This window comes from Callospermophilus lateralis, unplaced genomic scaffold, assembly GCF_048772815.1.
Source record: "Callospermophilus lateralis isolate mCalLat2 unplaced genomic scaffold, mCalLat2.hap1 Scaffold_250, whole genome shotgun sequence".
NCBI lineage: Eukaryota > Metazoa > Chordata > Mammalia > Rodentia > Sciuridae > Callospermophilus > Callospermophilus lateralis.
In genome coordinates this window covers 360,357-376,631 of record NW_027513332.1, presented here as the reverse complement: position 1 = coordinate 376,631, position 16,275 = coordinate 360,357, and the positions used below count along the sequence as shown (strand labels likewise).

Below are 16,275 nucleotides of genomic sequence, written 5' to 3'. Positions count from 1 at the left end.
AGAGATATAAAGGTTTAGAACTGTTTAATCCTCTTGATGAATTTACACTTTATCTTTATGAAATGACTCTCCCTATCCCTGGTACTATTCCCTTTCCTGAAGTCAACTTCATCTGATATTAACATACCTACTTGAGCTTTCCTTTGATCAGAGTTAGTATGACATATATTTTTTCACCCTTTTATTTTTGACCTTTATGTGCCTTTATATTTAAAGTAGGCTTCTTGCAGGCAACACAGGTCCTACTTTTTTTTGTCCAACTTGACAGTATCTGCCTTTTAATTCAACTGTTGAGACCATTTCCATGTAATAAAAATAGTATATGTGGTTAGGTATTATTCTATTATATTGCTATTTGTCTTTATTTGTCTATTTCCATCTATTCTTAGTTCCTATCTTCTTTTTTTTAATATTTCAGTTATTTAATTAGGTTCTTGGTAAGAAGTTTAGAATACAAATTTTTAAGGATAAACCCACAATGGATCACATGTGGCCCTGGAGCTGAGGAATATGGCTTAGATTTGGGGTAAAATTTGTGAGTCCACAACTTTCTGCGCTGCTCTATAATCTTGTCTTTTGCTTGTTTGTGTTGAAGATTACACCTTCCTGGTATCTGGGCTTCCACACTTCTTCTTGAAGTAAGCATCAGTGAGGTGTTTGGGATTTTCTCGTTGCTGATATCAATCTTTGAAGAGGTGGCAATAACAAATTTCTGGTGTGTTCTCCGCAGAGGAACTTGATTGAGGGAAAGAAGTCTCATCACAAATAGCAAGCCACTACTCAGGTGCTTCAGGAAAACCACTCTGGCCTCTGTGGCGCCCAGTGAGGATGATCAAGATGGTCCAGGAGTGGTGCTGGCTCCCAGTTTCCCACATGCTGACTGGGGGTTTCTTGTGGTGGCTCAACAGCTTTCGTGGCACATCTTCAGTCAGGTGTGCCATTTTGGGAAGCTTAACCACCCTGGAACCACTGTTCTTGTCATCACTGACTGGTAGCAAGAACCTTCTCCTTTTCAGCCTTGGACTTAGCAGCCGAGTACTTCCTCTTGTACGTGGGCTTTCAGAAATACACAGCAGACCTGGAGTATCTGCCAGTTCCTCCCAGGACTGGGTTTCGGCTGCAGAGGAGCTTCCCTTTCTTGGGTTTCTTGTCTGTAGGTTCTCCCTTTTTAACCTTGCCAACAGCATCAGCCTTCTGGGCTCCATATTTCTTCTCCTTAGTGTCTGGCTTCTCAACCTTTTCACATACCATCTTACAAGATGGGAAAGAGCCCTTCTCTTGAATAAAATATTTTATTTCATTTTATTTCCTTTTCTGTCTTAAACTCTGCTGTATTCTCTTATTGGCTACTTTATTAGGAGCCACATCTTCAAAATGTAACTATTCTCAAGTGATATTAACACCACTCAGGCATACAATAAACATCTATATTCCATTTTCTCTTTTCTCCCCCCATAGCTTTATTGAGGTAAAATTGAAGCACAGTAAAATTCACATATTTTAAGTATGCAGTTTGATCAGTTTTGACTTGTATGTAACCACTATAATCAATGTAAAAAGGATTTCCATTAATTTTTTAAATTTGAAATCATGCAAACTGTTTCCTGCATGATTTATTACATTAGAAATCAATCACCTTAAGATATATAGAACCCCACCCCCACATAAACTATTTCAAAATTAATGGCAAATTTATAAATATTTTAGAGGTCAAGGAAGAAAATAAATAAAAAGTGCTTTGAACTAAGTGATAACAAAAACTTAAAATATCAGGATCTCTGGGATGAAACAGTACTCAGATGCACATTTAAAACTTAAAGTACTTGTATCAGAAAAAAGCTAGAATAACAAATTATTTTCAAATTGTGTGGGCAGAAAAAAATAAGAGTAGGAGCAGAAATATATGAAATAAAGAAATAATTAAAATGTGATAAAAATAAACAAGTCTAATCAAGAAAAAAGCAAGAACACAAAAATTAATATCAATGGAAAAAGCTATCAAAATAACCATACCAATGCTAAAATTACATTAAGGTAATATTACAATTGTATGCCAACATATGTGATAGCTTACATATCTATATTAGAGAAGGATCTGTGTGCTGCTGAGAAGCAAGTGTATTTAGTCATTGATGGATGAAATATTCTATATATGTTTGTTAAGTCTAAATTATCAATTGTATTTTTTTAAAACGTTTTTAGTTGTAATTGGACATAATACATTTATTTATTTATTTATTTATTTATTTATTTATTTATGGTGCTGAGTATCAAACCCAGCACATCACACATGCTAGGTGAAAGCTCTACTGCTGAGCCACAACCTCAGCCCCATCAATTGTATTTTTTACTTCCATAGCTTCTTTATTTAGGTTTTGTTTGGAGGATTTATCCAGGGGTGACAGAGGCATGTTAAAGTTACCCAGTATTATTGTGTTGTACCCACATTTTCAACATTATTTATTTGTCCACTGGTATTTGTGATGTTATCATCATTAATTTAAACATTATGAACTGCATAATTCATGATTATTTTTGCTTTAATTGGTCAATTATCTTCTGAAGATATTTAAATAGTAAAAAGTATTTTGTATTTAACCACATAGTTACTATATCTGGTGCTCTTCATTCCTTGGGGAAGATCCAGAATTCCATCTGGTACTGCTTTCTTCTGCCTACGTGATTTCCTTTAATATCTCTTATCAAGTAAATCTCCTCTTGACAAATTCAGCATATAAAGCTTAAAGTCTTAATTATTTTTTAAAGCAGTGCTGGGACACTGAATTGCACCAAGCCCTGAAAGTCTTGATTTTACTTTCATTTTAGAAAGATATTTTGTTTGGCATAGAATTCTAGGTTCTTTTATTTTTTTTTAATCTCTATTGTCTCCTGACTTAAATAATTTCCTATAAAAAGTCTGCTGTCAACTTTGTTCCTCTTTATATAAACTGTCTCCCTCACCCATGGTTCTTGTTTTTTTAACATTATCATTGGTTGTAAGTTATTTTATTATTATGTGACTGGGTATAGTTTTTTTCCCCCAAGTTTCTTCTGATTGAGTTTCACTGAATCTGAAGTTTATAGCTTTACTTACTTTAGAAAAACCTTCCTTTTACTTAACTATGTTTTTCTGCCCCTACCTCTGTCTCTCCTTTCCAATGGGAGTTCCAATTGCACTTATATTTGTGCAATTTGGCTCCCTGAAGTCATTTCGCTCACTGCTATTTATTAAGTTTTTTCTTTCCTCTTTGTGTTTCATGTTCGTTTCTATTGTTTTCAAATTCACTTGTTTTTATCTTTTAAAGTTTGATTAGGACCTTTTAAAATGTTTTCCATCTCTCAATCCTTCTTCTGACTGGATTAAAGGTAGACAGGCACTCTCTCTGTACTACCTCTAAAACTCTTCTATAAATCTAACATTTATTATAAAGACTTTTAAAAAAGAAAGAAAATGCCAAACCAGTCAAACACACACAGGAGCCAGCTTAAGGAGCACTCACTGGTCAAATCTGTGAGAAGTGAGCACTAAAATAATTAAATACAGTAATGAGTTATAAATTATTAAAAACATAGAAATCCACTAGTCCACACTGATAACAGAGAGACAGATAAAGAAGAAGTTTCTTGATAGTAGAATATCAAGGGCTGATAGAAGGAGGCTTTGGGAGAAGAAAAATCATTATTTTCCAACTGTTACAGCAAAACTAGATTGGACAAGAATAATAAATGGATATCAAATCTAGGGAGAAATTCTGACAAGAAGAAGAATATTTGCATTGACTTAAAAGTGTCTTTCCACAGACTACCAATTAGTTGCAATGGAAGACAATAAAAAATAAATGACACAATGGAGAAATTAAACAATATCTTGACTGGTGATGAAATGAATGTCATCTTTGAGACACAAATGGATACTATATGCCTTCAGATGATTACCCAGAAGAAAAGCAATTCATCTAAACAGTATTCTGGCCAGGAAGGCAAGATCCCAGTCTAATCACAAAGTATACCAACTGAGCAAAATGAGGAATGTTCTTTAAAAATAAAGACAAAAAGGTAAGGGGCATACTGTGTTCTACAAAAATATCTATGTTACAAGAAAAGCAAAAAGGGAAAACAAAAAGACTGCAGAGATATTTCAAATTAAAGAAGGCTAAGGAGATATAAAACCAAAAACTAATTCCTAGAGTAAAGGGGGAATAATGTAACCAGAACAACTGACAACAATAGAATATAGACGGTAAATTAGATTTAAATGGAGCATTGATATAAACTTATGAAGTAGATAAGTATGCAGAATTATGCACACTATGGACTGTGGATGAGGATGAAGGTGGGGAAAACACTAACATTAAGTGAATCTGGGTAGAGTGCACAGGTATACTCTATGACTTTTATTTTGCAACTCTGTGTAAGCTTTATTTCCACATGCAGGTCATTACTGAAAAGCCATTCCAGACATCCTGGATCCTATCCCCTTCACATAAACGGTTTTGCTCTCTTATCTCTCTTATTCTTCTTCACTAAATCATTCTGTTAAGCTTAAAAACCTGTTCTTACTTTTTAAAAAAACCAGACAAATAAAAAAGCAAATAAGGGCTGGGGTTGTGGCTCAGTGGTAGAATGCTTACCTAGCATGTGTGAGGCACTGGGTTTGATCCTCAGATCATGTAAAAATAAATGAATAAAATAAAGGTATTATGTCCATCTACAATTAAAAATATATTTAAAAAAAAACAAATAAAATATCTACAGCCATTCCAGACTTACTGAAAAACTTACCTATTTGTTGCCACTTTTTATCACTCTCCATTTATCCTCAACCCACTCTAGCCTGGCCTCCAACCGTCACCACATGTTGAAATTCCTCTTGCTGATGTAACCAACACTTTCAGGTTACCACCTCCAACAGATACACTTCAGTTCTTAAGCTACTTGACCTTTCAGTAGCATTGGTAATGGTGACCATAGTTTCTCCACTAGAACAGCCACTTCCCTGGGTTTTGATCAAATACTGCTGATTTTCTTTCCACCCACTGCCATTCCTAAGTCACCTAGTCTCTTCCTCATCCTCTGAGTGCTATTAGTTACAGTTCCTAAGGTTCTCAGTCCTTCCCCCACCAATCTCTCTCAGTCTCATCCATTCCATAATTTAAAAACCATCTACATGCTGATGACTACCAAATTTATTTCTTTAGTTCACAGTTTTCCTCTGAGTTCCATATTCATACAGACCCAATTTATTTTGACATAATGGATTGAAATCTCTCAAACTTAACATAACAAAAATTGGACTTCTAGTCTCCCCCCACCCCAAACACTCTCACCCAGTCTTCCCATTCAGAGTCACCTCCATTCACCCAGTTGCTCAAAAAATATTATGAGTGACATTTTTGTCTTTATGCTTTTCAATGGCTTAATTTTTCCTACTGTAAACACATCTTAGTTTTAAACTAATTAATCAAATCTAAAAACCCAAAACTTTCTTTTGAGTGAAATAAAATAAAGATGTGCTTAACACAACACATAGTACCTATTTTTTTTCTTGCCTTTGATTTTAGTTTTGTGAGTCACTAAATAAAGGTACTAAAACTAAAATTAACATTTATATTACCAGAAGTACTGGAATTTTTTGAAGACATCACAGAATCTGCTTCTATCTAGAAGAAAGGAGAGAGTAATAACATGTAAGTTATCAAGTGTTTTAACAGTGCAAGTTCTTAATCTTGGGGTAAGGGATTTATTTTATAAGAAACCATCTTTATTGAACCCAGCAAACAAGTCGCTCAGAAACTATAATCGTTATTTTACTTTTTTGTCAACATCAATAAGCTACAGATTTTAACAGACCTCAAAACTTTATAACATTGACCAATATGTGTAAACACATATAGTCAATTTGGCTGTACCATATAGATGGTAATCTGTAAGGCAACCTTTCTGCTTAAGACAAAAGCAAGAAATTGTTACAATGGGCTCCATGGCCTTATTTTTATTTTTCCTGATTATAAAAGTAATCCCTGGTTGATATAGAAAAATGATGATTTTTTAATTATGAAGAAGAAAAAAAAAGTTTTTTAATTCTTCAATAAAAACTACTTTTAGCATTTTGGTCTAGCCTAGATTTTTTTTTCTTAATCCCTATGTGATTTAAAACATTTGAGAACACACTGACAAAGTTTGAGAACCTGATTTCACCAGTGTATTAAAATGAAGCATTTCCCCACATTGTTCAAGGGCTTTATAAACTTTGGGGGAATAGAACCCTTAGAGCATCTGACATACTTTCCTTCAGTCTGGAATTCTCCAGTCTTAGAGTCCCTGCATTTTCCTGGCTTCTCTTGGCCCTCCCAAATGGCTCCCACTCCATATTCTTCATGGAATCTCCCACCTACCCTTAACTGTTGACATCCCCAGTGTTCTCTCCTCAGACCACTGCTCCTCAAACAAGATTTCTGCAAAATCGTCCTTGGTAATTCCATTCACCCTTGTGTTTTGAGCTACTTGTTATACACAAAGGAGTCCAAAATCTATCTCTAGCCTTCACTTCTCCACCAAATTTCAGTTCCTACATCTAAGAGAGGTAGCAAAATCTGAGATATTTTCACCATCATAACTTCCACAATCAGCATAGCATCTGATGAGTGAATGCAGCTGAAACTCCCACAGTCACCTGAAACTCGGCATGCCCTATAATGAACCAGCTCCCTGTGGACCTGCTCCATCTGAATTTTCTTACTTGGTGGCATCACAGTCCCTCTGGTCTTGATGATCACACCACTGTTTTACCACCACCACGTCCAGTCAAACACCAGGGCAAAATTCATCCCAACATCCCCAAAGTACTCCTACACCCTTCTCATCACAATAGCCTAGCTCCTCTAGTCAAAATGACACCCTGGCTCCTACTGTAACTGCCTCTAGTTAGTCCTTATAAAAGACGAACGTCGGGAGAGAGTTCCGTTTCCCAGATGGGTTCATCTCTGATCCCTCTATTTTGTCAAATCGATAAATTAAAAAGAACGTTCGCATGCCTGTTTGAAAGAAGCAGGCATTGGAGGTTCTGAGTCTTATGTGGACTTGTTTAACTTTTTATTTTACAGCAGGTTTTTAAAGACTGAGCCCCAGCCGAGCCCGCTCTTCCCCGGACACGGATTTTCCATTTGGCAGCTGCTTTTAATCTCAGCTCATCTTCTCTCTCTCTCTCTCTCTCTCTCTCTCTCTCTCTCTCTCTCTCTTTTCTCTTTCTCTCCGCCTTTCAAAACACACCGCTGACCCCTGGGAAACTGAAGCTATGTGAACCCTTATAAAGGGGTTGACCACCTTTCTGTTTCTCCCTCTTTTAAGTCACCAGTAGGTGAGCTGGGAGGGAGAGGAGGTCAGGTCTCCTATCTGCCCCCTTTGAGGAATAAACCTGTCAGTCCCTTCGGATATGGGGGTCTTTAGGACCCAGGGGCAAGATTCCCGGAAGGGGAAGCGGCTGGGCGGTGAGGGGCGCGCCGCAGCGAAGTGCGTTTGAACTGCGCGCAGGCGCAGACGTCGCGCGGGGCGGGGCCGAGGCGGTGGCGGAGGCGGTGTGGTCAGGTACGTGTTTCGCGGCCGCGGACTGCGCGCGGTCTCTAGTCCTACGTCCCGCATCTGCCCCGCTCACTGTGCGGGGGAGCTGGAGTCCGGAGAACCACGCGCGTGGCGGCCCGGCTGGAGGCTGACCGCGAGAGAAGCGGCGCCGCCGGAGGACTCCGTTCGGGGTCCTCTGCCCGCGGCCTCGGGTTCCTGCAGTAGTAGCGCCTCTTAGCGGGCGCTCAGCAAGCGCTGCAGAGACCGACTCCTGCCCGCAGGGTGGGTGCGAAGCCCCCTCTCGGTTCTGCCGCCCTGGGCCCTTGCGGGGTGCGGTCCCCGACAGTTGTAGCGAGCGCAGTTTGAGCGCGCACCACTTGCGGGAGTGAACCTGAGCTTTCTTGGCTGTTTCCCTCAAAAGGGGGACGGTCACAGTCCACGCCTACCTCCTTCAAACAGGTCCCAGTCCCTGCTGGACCTTCCCGTCAAACCATTCACCATACGGAATTGTAGCCAGCGTAATATTTTTAAAAAGGTAAATCGAGTCAAGTTACTCCCCTTTAATATTGAAGTTCAGTTATTAGCATAAGATGTAGTGTCTTTAACATGCCTTCTTCCCCCACTCCTTTCATCCCAGACCATTATCTTTCTTGCATAAATCCTTCTTCTGATCCTGCAGTTCTATGACCCTGTTCTTACCTTTCACCCTTTGCCGGTTGGGTTCCCTCTCCCCGGAATGCTCTTCACTTCATGTTTTAGCTGTCTGCGTCCGTTTTATCCTCCGGGTCCCACTCATTTCTTCAGAGACTGTTCCTAAGTAAGGTCATCCCTGTAAAATGTGAAGAGTGTGTGAAATCACCTTAGCTAATTAAATTTTTATGTTGTTAATCTCTCTTCCACTCTAGAAGCAAACTCTCCCAGGACAGAAACTGTATATTGTTGATTTCTTATTCCCAGTGCTCAGTACACAGTATCTGTTCAATAAGCGTGTATTATGTCAATGAATTGGGGTAGGTAAGCACGATGCTTATTTCACAGCTGAGGAAAACGAGGCTCAGCCTTTATCCAATCTGCCCGCTGCACATGAACCACATAGTTTAAGAATTCAAAAGAAAGTAGATCTTACATTCTGAGTAAATTTTCCTGAGATGGCTCTTTTGTTTTTAATAGTCACACAACTGTAGCCACTAAAGTTATTCTTTGAAAGTGAGTTGTGACACCTTAGATACTCCTAGCTAGCAATCCTTTAGAATCTAGAACTCTAGGGGATCCTACATTTAAAAAACAATAAGTAAATAAAAACAAGTTAACTAATATGTCTAAGCCGCTTTAAGTAGAAGTTAAACAGCAGATCATTCTGGATGTCTTTCTTGGAGAACCTGGCATTCAGACCAAGTTAACTGTAACAATATACTTCTAACAATTTTAGTTGTCTCATTTGCTTAACCTTGCAGATTAGAAATAGTTCATGAAAATATCTACACTGAGTCTTCACAACCCCCTAGAAGATAATAAAATAGTAGAAATTAACAGAAAACTTTTAGAAACAGATATGAGGCTCAAGAGACCTAGACAGAGTCTAGGGTGTCACTTATTACAGGAGCCAGTGGCCCCATCCAAATTGAAAAAGTTGGGTGAGAAATTGGAAAAATGATAGGCACTTTAAATTTTTTTTTTTTACTTTGAAGTATGAATGTATATTCATTTGAAAATCTTTTGATGTAGAACCAAGGCTTTTTGGGTTTCGTTTTTGTTAAGGAATTGTCTATGTTACATCAACAGAGTAACCACCATCTGTCCTGGTTTACATAATACAACCTACTCAGCCTCTTTCAAACAGCAAAAACTTGAAGGTACCTAACAATCTGAGCACCAACTTGAATTTTATGATTTTTTTCCTCTGGGTTTTGTACTTTGTTAGAAGTGTCACACCACAGAGATGTCTTTAGTCATTCAGGAAATCTACTTAGCCCTTTACCATTGAATTGACCACACTTTATAGGTAATACCAAAAATACATGTTTCACATATTTTCGTTTTCTGGGAATAAGAAAGTGAAATTAGACTAATAGTGTGATTTAGAAAATAATGTTTTGCTTCAGTACAAATTCTTCTATAGGTTTTATTAGTTGGATTTATGGCATGGCTGTGAGATAATTATCTCATTAGTTGGGTCCTCATGGTAAGTATAGATAATACACCAACAAAAGTGGTCATTGGCATTCCTTTTGAAGACTTTGCTATGCTTATGCTAAGTGGCTTATCTTTGGGAAAGTAAGACTTAAATGATGACAGAGGTCCCATGGGTACCTGTTCTTGAGTGAATTCCAATTTGACCTTAAAACTTTGAGCAGTCAGAATTATTCTTAAAATTCCTTAAATTGGCCTTAACCCCAAGCACCCAGTGAGTAGAAGTTTCAGAGTTAAGAATGAACATTTTGTTTTATTTTGGAATTTGGCTCCAACCCCCTTTCCTGGGGGATCTAAACAAGGTCTGGATTCTAAGACAAGGGTGGAGGAGGAGATAGTGACTAGGATTTTTGCTATTGTCAACTTCCTGTAGCAGATTCTGTTAACATTTACGTGGCTTAACCTCTGAGAGGTGTCATAACTGCTGCTTGTTGCAGAAGCTCATCTGATAAGGAATTTGAGAGCAGTGAAGTCATTTTGCCAATGGCGTGGTGAATGGGAAATGATATTTCTGCCTTTCTGTTCCAGAAGCATGTCTCAGGAAGGCAGTTACGGGAGGTGGACCATATCCAGTAGCGATGAAAGTGAGGATGAGAAGCCCAAACTGGACAAGCCATCAACATCCTCTCTCTACCATGCTGGGCAGGGAACATCCAGTGAGCCACGGTTCAACTGTTCCAAAGCTCGAAAAGCTGCTCACAGAAGGCAGACATCACCTGTGCAATTCAGCAGTGCAGATTTGGCTCCACCTCCCAAAAAGCAGAAAAGTGGTTCCCAAGAAGAGCTAGGCTGGTGTCTCTCCAGCAGTGATGCTGAACTGCAACCAGAAACTCAGAAGAAGCAGGCGGAGAATGTGGAGGTCAAAGAGGAAAAAGACCTCTCCTCTCCCAAAGATGGTGCTGCCCAGATAACTGGAAACCATGGCCTTCCTGCCAGCCACAGGCACAAAAGAGAGGAAGATGAGTATGAGACCTCAGGGGAAGGCCAAGACATTTGGGACATGCTAGACAAAGGGAGCCCCTTCCAGTTCTATCTCACTAGATTTAAGCCCAAGTACAACTCCAAAGCCCTCCACATCAAGGGTAAGAATGCAGACATCAGGAGCTGTGGAGTTGGCCTTGACAGTGTTCTCAGTGAACCAAGGAGGCAGCCTGGAATGATCTCCAGGAACCCTCCTTTGTGGTCCTAACTACTCTAGGGAAAAAATTTTTTTGACAAGTATGGCTGTAGGCTGGGGATTCAGGGAAATTGAAGCAAATGCATGATGTGACCAGCACAGTATATTTATACAGCAGATGTATGCAATAAGCATAATTCCCCTTCATTAAGGTTAACTTTTTTCTGGTTCATATTCAAGAATAGATTACGTTCACTGTCAGTAATTTTTTTATTTGTCAAATATATAATTGCATATTCAATTTCTTCTGGGTGATGTATAATTGTTGATGGATTTAATTCCATACTGTAGCAAATTGGATTCTACAGATTTTCATTTTCAGAATCTTTTATCTAGGTACTTTGAAGAGATAAGATAGTTGTCAGTGTTTTTATCTTGTTTGAGAGAGAGCAACACAGGAAATGGGGAACTCTGCAAAGCTTGGGTTCCATAATAAAAATGAAAAAGACTGACTGTGAGCACCAAGATCTTGTGTGGGTGGGTGACATCATGAGAGGAACTCTGCCTTTATTGTAACCCCACAGTAACTTTATGAGTAGGTGGTCCAGAGTAGATGGTCCAGCAGCAACGATGAACTATAACTGGACAGGTGATGGATCTGCAGTTTAGAAAAACTAAGAACTGTCTGAGATCACAAAGCTGGTAATAGTAAAGCTATGATTTAAATCCAGGCATTCAGGACCCAAGTCCCTGCTAATAGATACACCATGCTGACACATGCCATCACTGGAGGTTGTCTAGAAGGTCTCATAGAAGAGGGGGCATCAGTGGCCTGGCCCTTGAAAGATACATAGGGTTTGGGAAAAAGGGGCTAGGCATACAGCTCATGGATAGAGTGCTCACCCATTCTGCATATGGCTCCAGGTTTGCTCCTCACCACCAACAGTTTAGAAGGTGAAGGTGTTGGGTGGAGGTGGGCAAGGATGTATCATAGGTTCTTTTAATTGTGCAGCTCTCCCAATAAGCTAGGAACTTCCTTAATCCATTAAGTCTCAAGTTTTCAATTCTATGTAGGACGATGGAACATAATGGGTTAAGAATATTTTCATGTTCTTTCAAAGTCTTTGTATCCCAGCAGGTAGCTCAATGTCTAGAAGACAGAAGTCACTAAGTGAATGTCAGATAAGTGAATGAGCCCACTCTTAGTCCTCAGAGGCCACCTGGGGGTGAGAGCAAACTGGAGCCAGATGTCCCGGGTCAAACCTGGACTCTGCCTTTTCCTAACTGTGTGGCCCTGGGCAGCCTCCTATGGAGAATGCTCTTCCACAGAATAGGAATATCAGACCCTCCCTCAAAATGACTGGGAGGAAGGAGTTAATACACCGAAAATACCAAAAATGGTGCCTGGCATCTAGGAAGCCCTGTGCAGGTGCAGCTGTTAGGATCGAAGACAGTGACGATCCTGGTGTAGTTCATGAGATAAAGTAAAGCTCGAGTGAGTGCCACGTGGAGTCTCATAAAGTGATCAGAGCACCACAGATATGAGTTTAGAATGCTGGGAACCAAGAGCTCTCAGGCTTCGGAGGGAGGCAGTGGGGACTCGGATGACTACTGGAAGGAGGTGGACTCAGAAATCCTGGAAAGGACAGGTATGAGTGACTTCAAAAAATGGCCATTCGTCTGGTACTTAAGTTGTAGATTTTAGTTTTGTATATTTTAGTATATATATAATATGTTTATATATATATATATATATATTAAATAGCATAGGGAAATTTTTCTTGGATTTTACAAAACATTAAAACCTAGCTTTATAATAACTTTTCACTTAACTGTTTTCTGAACCAAATGTTGGTCAGTGACTGTCAAATAATTGTTATAACTAGAGGATTTTTATCTGAATACAAATTATATTTATGTTTTTGTCTTTATAGATATTTTGTCTCCTCTATTTGGGACACTTGTTTCTTCAGCTCAGGTGAGTTTGCGGGTAAAAAAAGACAAATAACTATAAGAAAATATGAGAGGTGGGGACACATGTCAGTCCTATCCAGATCCCTAAGATAGTAAGTTCCTTGAAGCTGGCCTCCCACAGCAAGTTTTAGAATGTATGGCCATGGACATAGAATACATCATGTGACTGTCACTCTCAGTAAATCATCTGACTCTTGATCAGGCCACAAATTCACTTTGGACTGTCCAGCCTTAAAGACTTCTCTTTTGGACACTGATGATCACATGGGACTCATGCAGCCTTCTGGGAAGGTGTGGTGGAGCCAGTGCAAGTTTGATTTGATTTGGAAAAATCAAAATTCCCTGCATCTACCAAAAAGAAGTGAGTAGAAGTTAGGAGTTCACTATAAGTTCCATGGCTCCTGCCTGCCTGAGCTGGTCCCTTTGTGTGATAAATCATAACAGGACGAGTGCTCTGTGGCCTTTGTGTTTGGTTTGGCCCTGAGAGTCCTAGTCTCTGTGGAATGAGGGGTGTACTTGCAGGCATTCAGCTAGACTGCCCAGACACAAGAAGATCATGTCGTCAAGATGGGACTTATAAGCCTAGTGCATGTGCAGTCCCAGGTGCCTGTGTACCAGGCTATCCAGTAAGTCAGGCTGAAGGGACATGTCTTTTTCCAATAGTTCTGGGCTCCTTTTCTTGAGCATCTGTCTTTTTGTTATCATCTAGGGAGGAAAAGAATACATTTATAAGCCCCCTTATTTAAATTAACCTCAGGACTACTAGAACCACCATAAGAGCACCCTCTTGAGAAGTATAAACACTGCCAAGACGTGCAGAGGTAATTTCCATAGAACCTATTTTCTTGTGTGTTTGGATCCATTTATGTGGGGTTCTTCAGCCACATTATTCCTTTAAGACAGAAATTAAGTTTATTCTTGAGTATTGTACCGTAACTGTGTAGATTTATAAAAAATATGTGTAGTACATTATTATTTTAGAGTTTCTTTCAATTTTATAACCAAACAGTTCTTAAGAACTGCTTGGTTGAATCACCTATGGCTTAGCTGCTTTTCTTTTTCCCTTGTCTAGTTCAACTACTGTTTTGATGTAGTCTGGCTCGTAAAGCAGTATCCGCCAGAGTTCAGGTGAGTTAAAGGGTCATGGCACACAGTAAACTACAATGCTGTGAAACACGAGAGTTGCATTGCTCAGGCAAAAGCTGCCTTTTTTAAGTATTTCTTTTGAGTAATTGAAATCATATAGACAAGAAATTATTTGGGGAGAACAGCATGTTAAAATCTTTTTAATCATACACATTCTTTTTGCCAATCTTAGTGCTTTTCTCTGTGTTCTATCCAGAATGGAAAAGGACAAATTCTACCACAGATAACAGAACTTCGTGTCCAGTGTTAATATGAAGGAAATGGTCATCTCCGTCATAACCAGTACATATGCCGACATGTGGCCAACTACATGTTGCTTAGCACGTCCATACCAACATTTTTTGAGCATCTTTCTGTAGTTCTGGAATTAGGAGGTCATAGCCCTCTCTTATCCAGGCTGTGGAAGTGACGGATTTCCAGATCCGCCATCAGCAGTGCATCAGCAGTTGAGACCAAATAAATATAGCGTAGCACAGTGGCATGCCATGCATTCCTGTGTCTAATACATTTATGTGGCAGAATCTTATAAGGGCAAGAAGGGTGGAGGAATACATACACAAAAAAATGATTGTCAGGGCCCTCAAACTCATGGGTGCATTTAAGACATTGGATCATGGATACCTTTGTTGGTATAGAGGGTGAAATGCTGATGTTTCACAGGCAGCTTTGATACTCAAGGGCTTGGATTTGATCTATAATCTAGAGGATTAGTCTTAGCTGTGTGTAATAGAACACCCAAAGTAACAGTTTAAGTCAACTGAAGAAGTCCAGATGATAGGTATCTGTGGTCTGCATTGGAGCCTTGTGGTTTTCCCTGGACTTACCCATCTACTTTTCTGTCTGTCTGACCCACTATGCTGGTTTATGGCTTCAATCTTCAGAGTCACCTTGTGGTCCAGGATGCCAACCAGGGCTCCAGCTCAATTGTTCGTGTTCCAGGTAGCAGGAAGGAGGAGAAGGAAGAAAGGGTCTCTAGTTCATTGAGCAGGGCCCAGCTACAGGACAATAACCATCTCTAACAAGGCTGCACTGTGGCTTTTGGTTGGCATAACATTATCTTGCCTGGCATAACACCAGGGTTTTGCTAGGAATGAGGGAGGAGAAAAGTAGGCTGCCCTAGGCTCTTTTGGCAGTGTGTCCCTGGGTGCTGCACAGGTGATTTTAGTTCCCCTCCCTTTGCTTCTCAAAAACTGACGTCAAATGTTACCCCTTGCAGCGTTGGCAGAGTGTAGGCTGTAATCCCTTTAGCACCTCTATGGGTTGAATTGTTCTCCAAAAAGATCTCTTGGTATCCTAAGCCTTAGTACCTCAGAAGGTGACTGTATTTGCAGGTAGTCTTCATTGGAGGTCATTAACCAAATTAAAATGATGTCATAAGAGTGACCACTAATTCAGTGACTGGTGTCCTTATGTAAAGGGGAAATTTGGACATAGAGATGACTGTGAAGGCAAAAGAATGCCAGAGGTTCCAGAAGCCAGGGGAAAGTATGGAGCAGATTCTTCCTCACAGATCTCAGGAGGAACCAGCCCTGCAGACTCCTGCTCGAGAACTGTGGAACAGCAGGTCTCAGGTGGTTGGGTACCCAGTTTGTGGAAGTCTGTTAGGAGTGTAGGCTGTAATCCCTTTAGCACCTCTATGGGTTGAATTGAGTGGCCTCTGAACTCTCAGAAACTAAGGCAGGGATGAAAGAGTCCTCCCTTTCCTCCACTCCCTTAATGCTGAAGCTGTCCAGAGTATGGTAAGGATGAGGAATGACCTATATGGCAGGTTCAGGAAATTAAAGCTAATTAAAGACAATTAATGAATTTAGTGCTTGTAGACTTAACTGCTTCCTTCTCTTATGCACCAGCAGAATACATCAATAGAGCTGACTGACCATATAAGAAGAATCAGAGAACGTGATTTGCTTTTTTTTTAAAGAGAGAGTGAGGAGAGAGAGAGAGAGAGAGAGAGAGAGAGAGAAAATTTTAATATTTTATTTCTTAGTTTTTGACAGACACAACATCTTTGTTTGTATGTGGTGCTGAGGATCGAACCCGGGCCACACGCATGCCAGACGGGCGCGCTACCACTTGAGCCACATCCCCAGCCCCTTGATTTGCTTTTATTCTAGACTTATGACAACCTTTCTATTTGATATTCCAGTCATAAGACTTCATGACACAAATTATACTCAATATTAGTTTATTTCCCTTAATTTTATCAGTAAAATCAAATGCTTCTGCTTACATTGAGTGTTAAATTCAAACCAGAAAACAGAAGTTCAAAACCTTGCCCTACAAAATATATA

The 16,275-nt window shown here is 39.7% G+C and overlaps 1 protein-coding gene and 1 pseudogene across 1 annotated transcript; one reads left to right on the top strand and one right to left on the bottom strand.

Moving 5' to 3' along the window:
* Positions 1 to 461: 461 nt before the first annotated feature.
* LOC143389263 (large ribosomal subunit protein eL6 pseudogene) lies at positions 462 to 1,251 on the bottom strand (annotated as a pseudogene).
* Positions 1,252 to 10,279: 9,028 nt separating this feature from the next.
* On the top strand, positions 10,280 to 15,597 carry LOC143389264 (tyrosyl-DNA phosphodiesterase 1-like). Its single transcript, XM_076842431.2, has 4 exons — positions 10,280 to 10,829; positions 12,799 to 12,842; positions 13,911 to 13,966; positions 15,402 to 15,597. Exons 1-4 carry the CDS (start codon positions 10,280 to 10,282, stop codon positions 15,595 to 15,597), a joined length of 846 nt encoding a protein of 281 aa, XP_076698546.1.
* Positions 15,598 to 16,275: the final 678 nt, after the last annotated feature.

What these genes read in the sequence shown, in the direction of transcription:
- LOC143389264 (XM_076842431.2), top strand. Translation starts at nt 10,280, where the DNA reads ATGTCTCAGGAAGGCAGTTACGGGAGGTGGACCATATCCAGTAGCGAT. An exon ending in CAAAGCCCTCCACATCAAGG is followed by an intron (nt 10,830 to 12,798) that starts GTAAGAATGCAG and finishes TTGTCTTTATAG; the next exon opens with ATATTTTGTCTCCTCTATTT. An exon ending in CAGTATCCGCCAGAGTTCAG is followed by an intron (nt 13,967 to 15,401) that starts GTGAGTTAAAGG and finishes CCTTATGTAAAG; the next exon opens with GGGAAATTTGGACATAGAGA.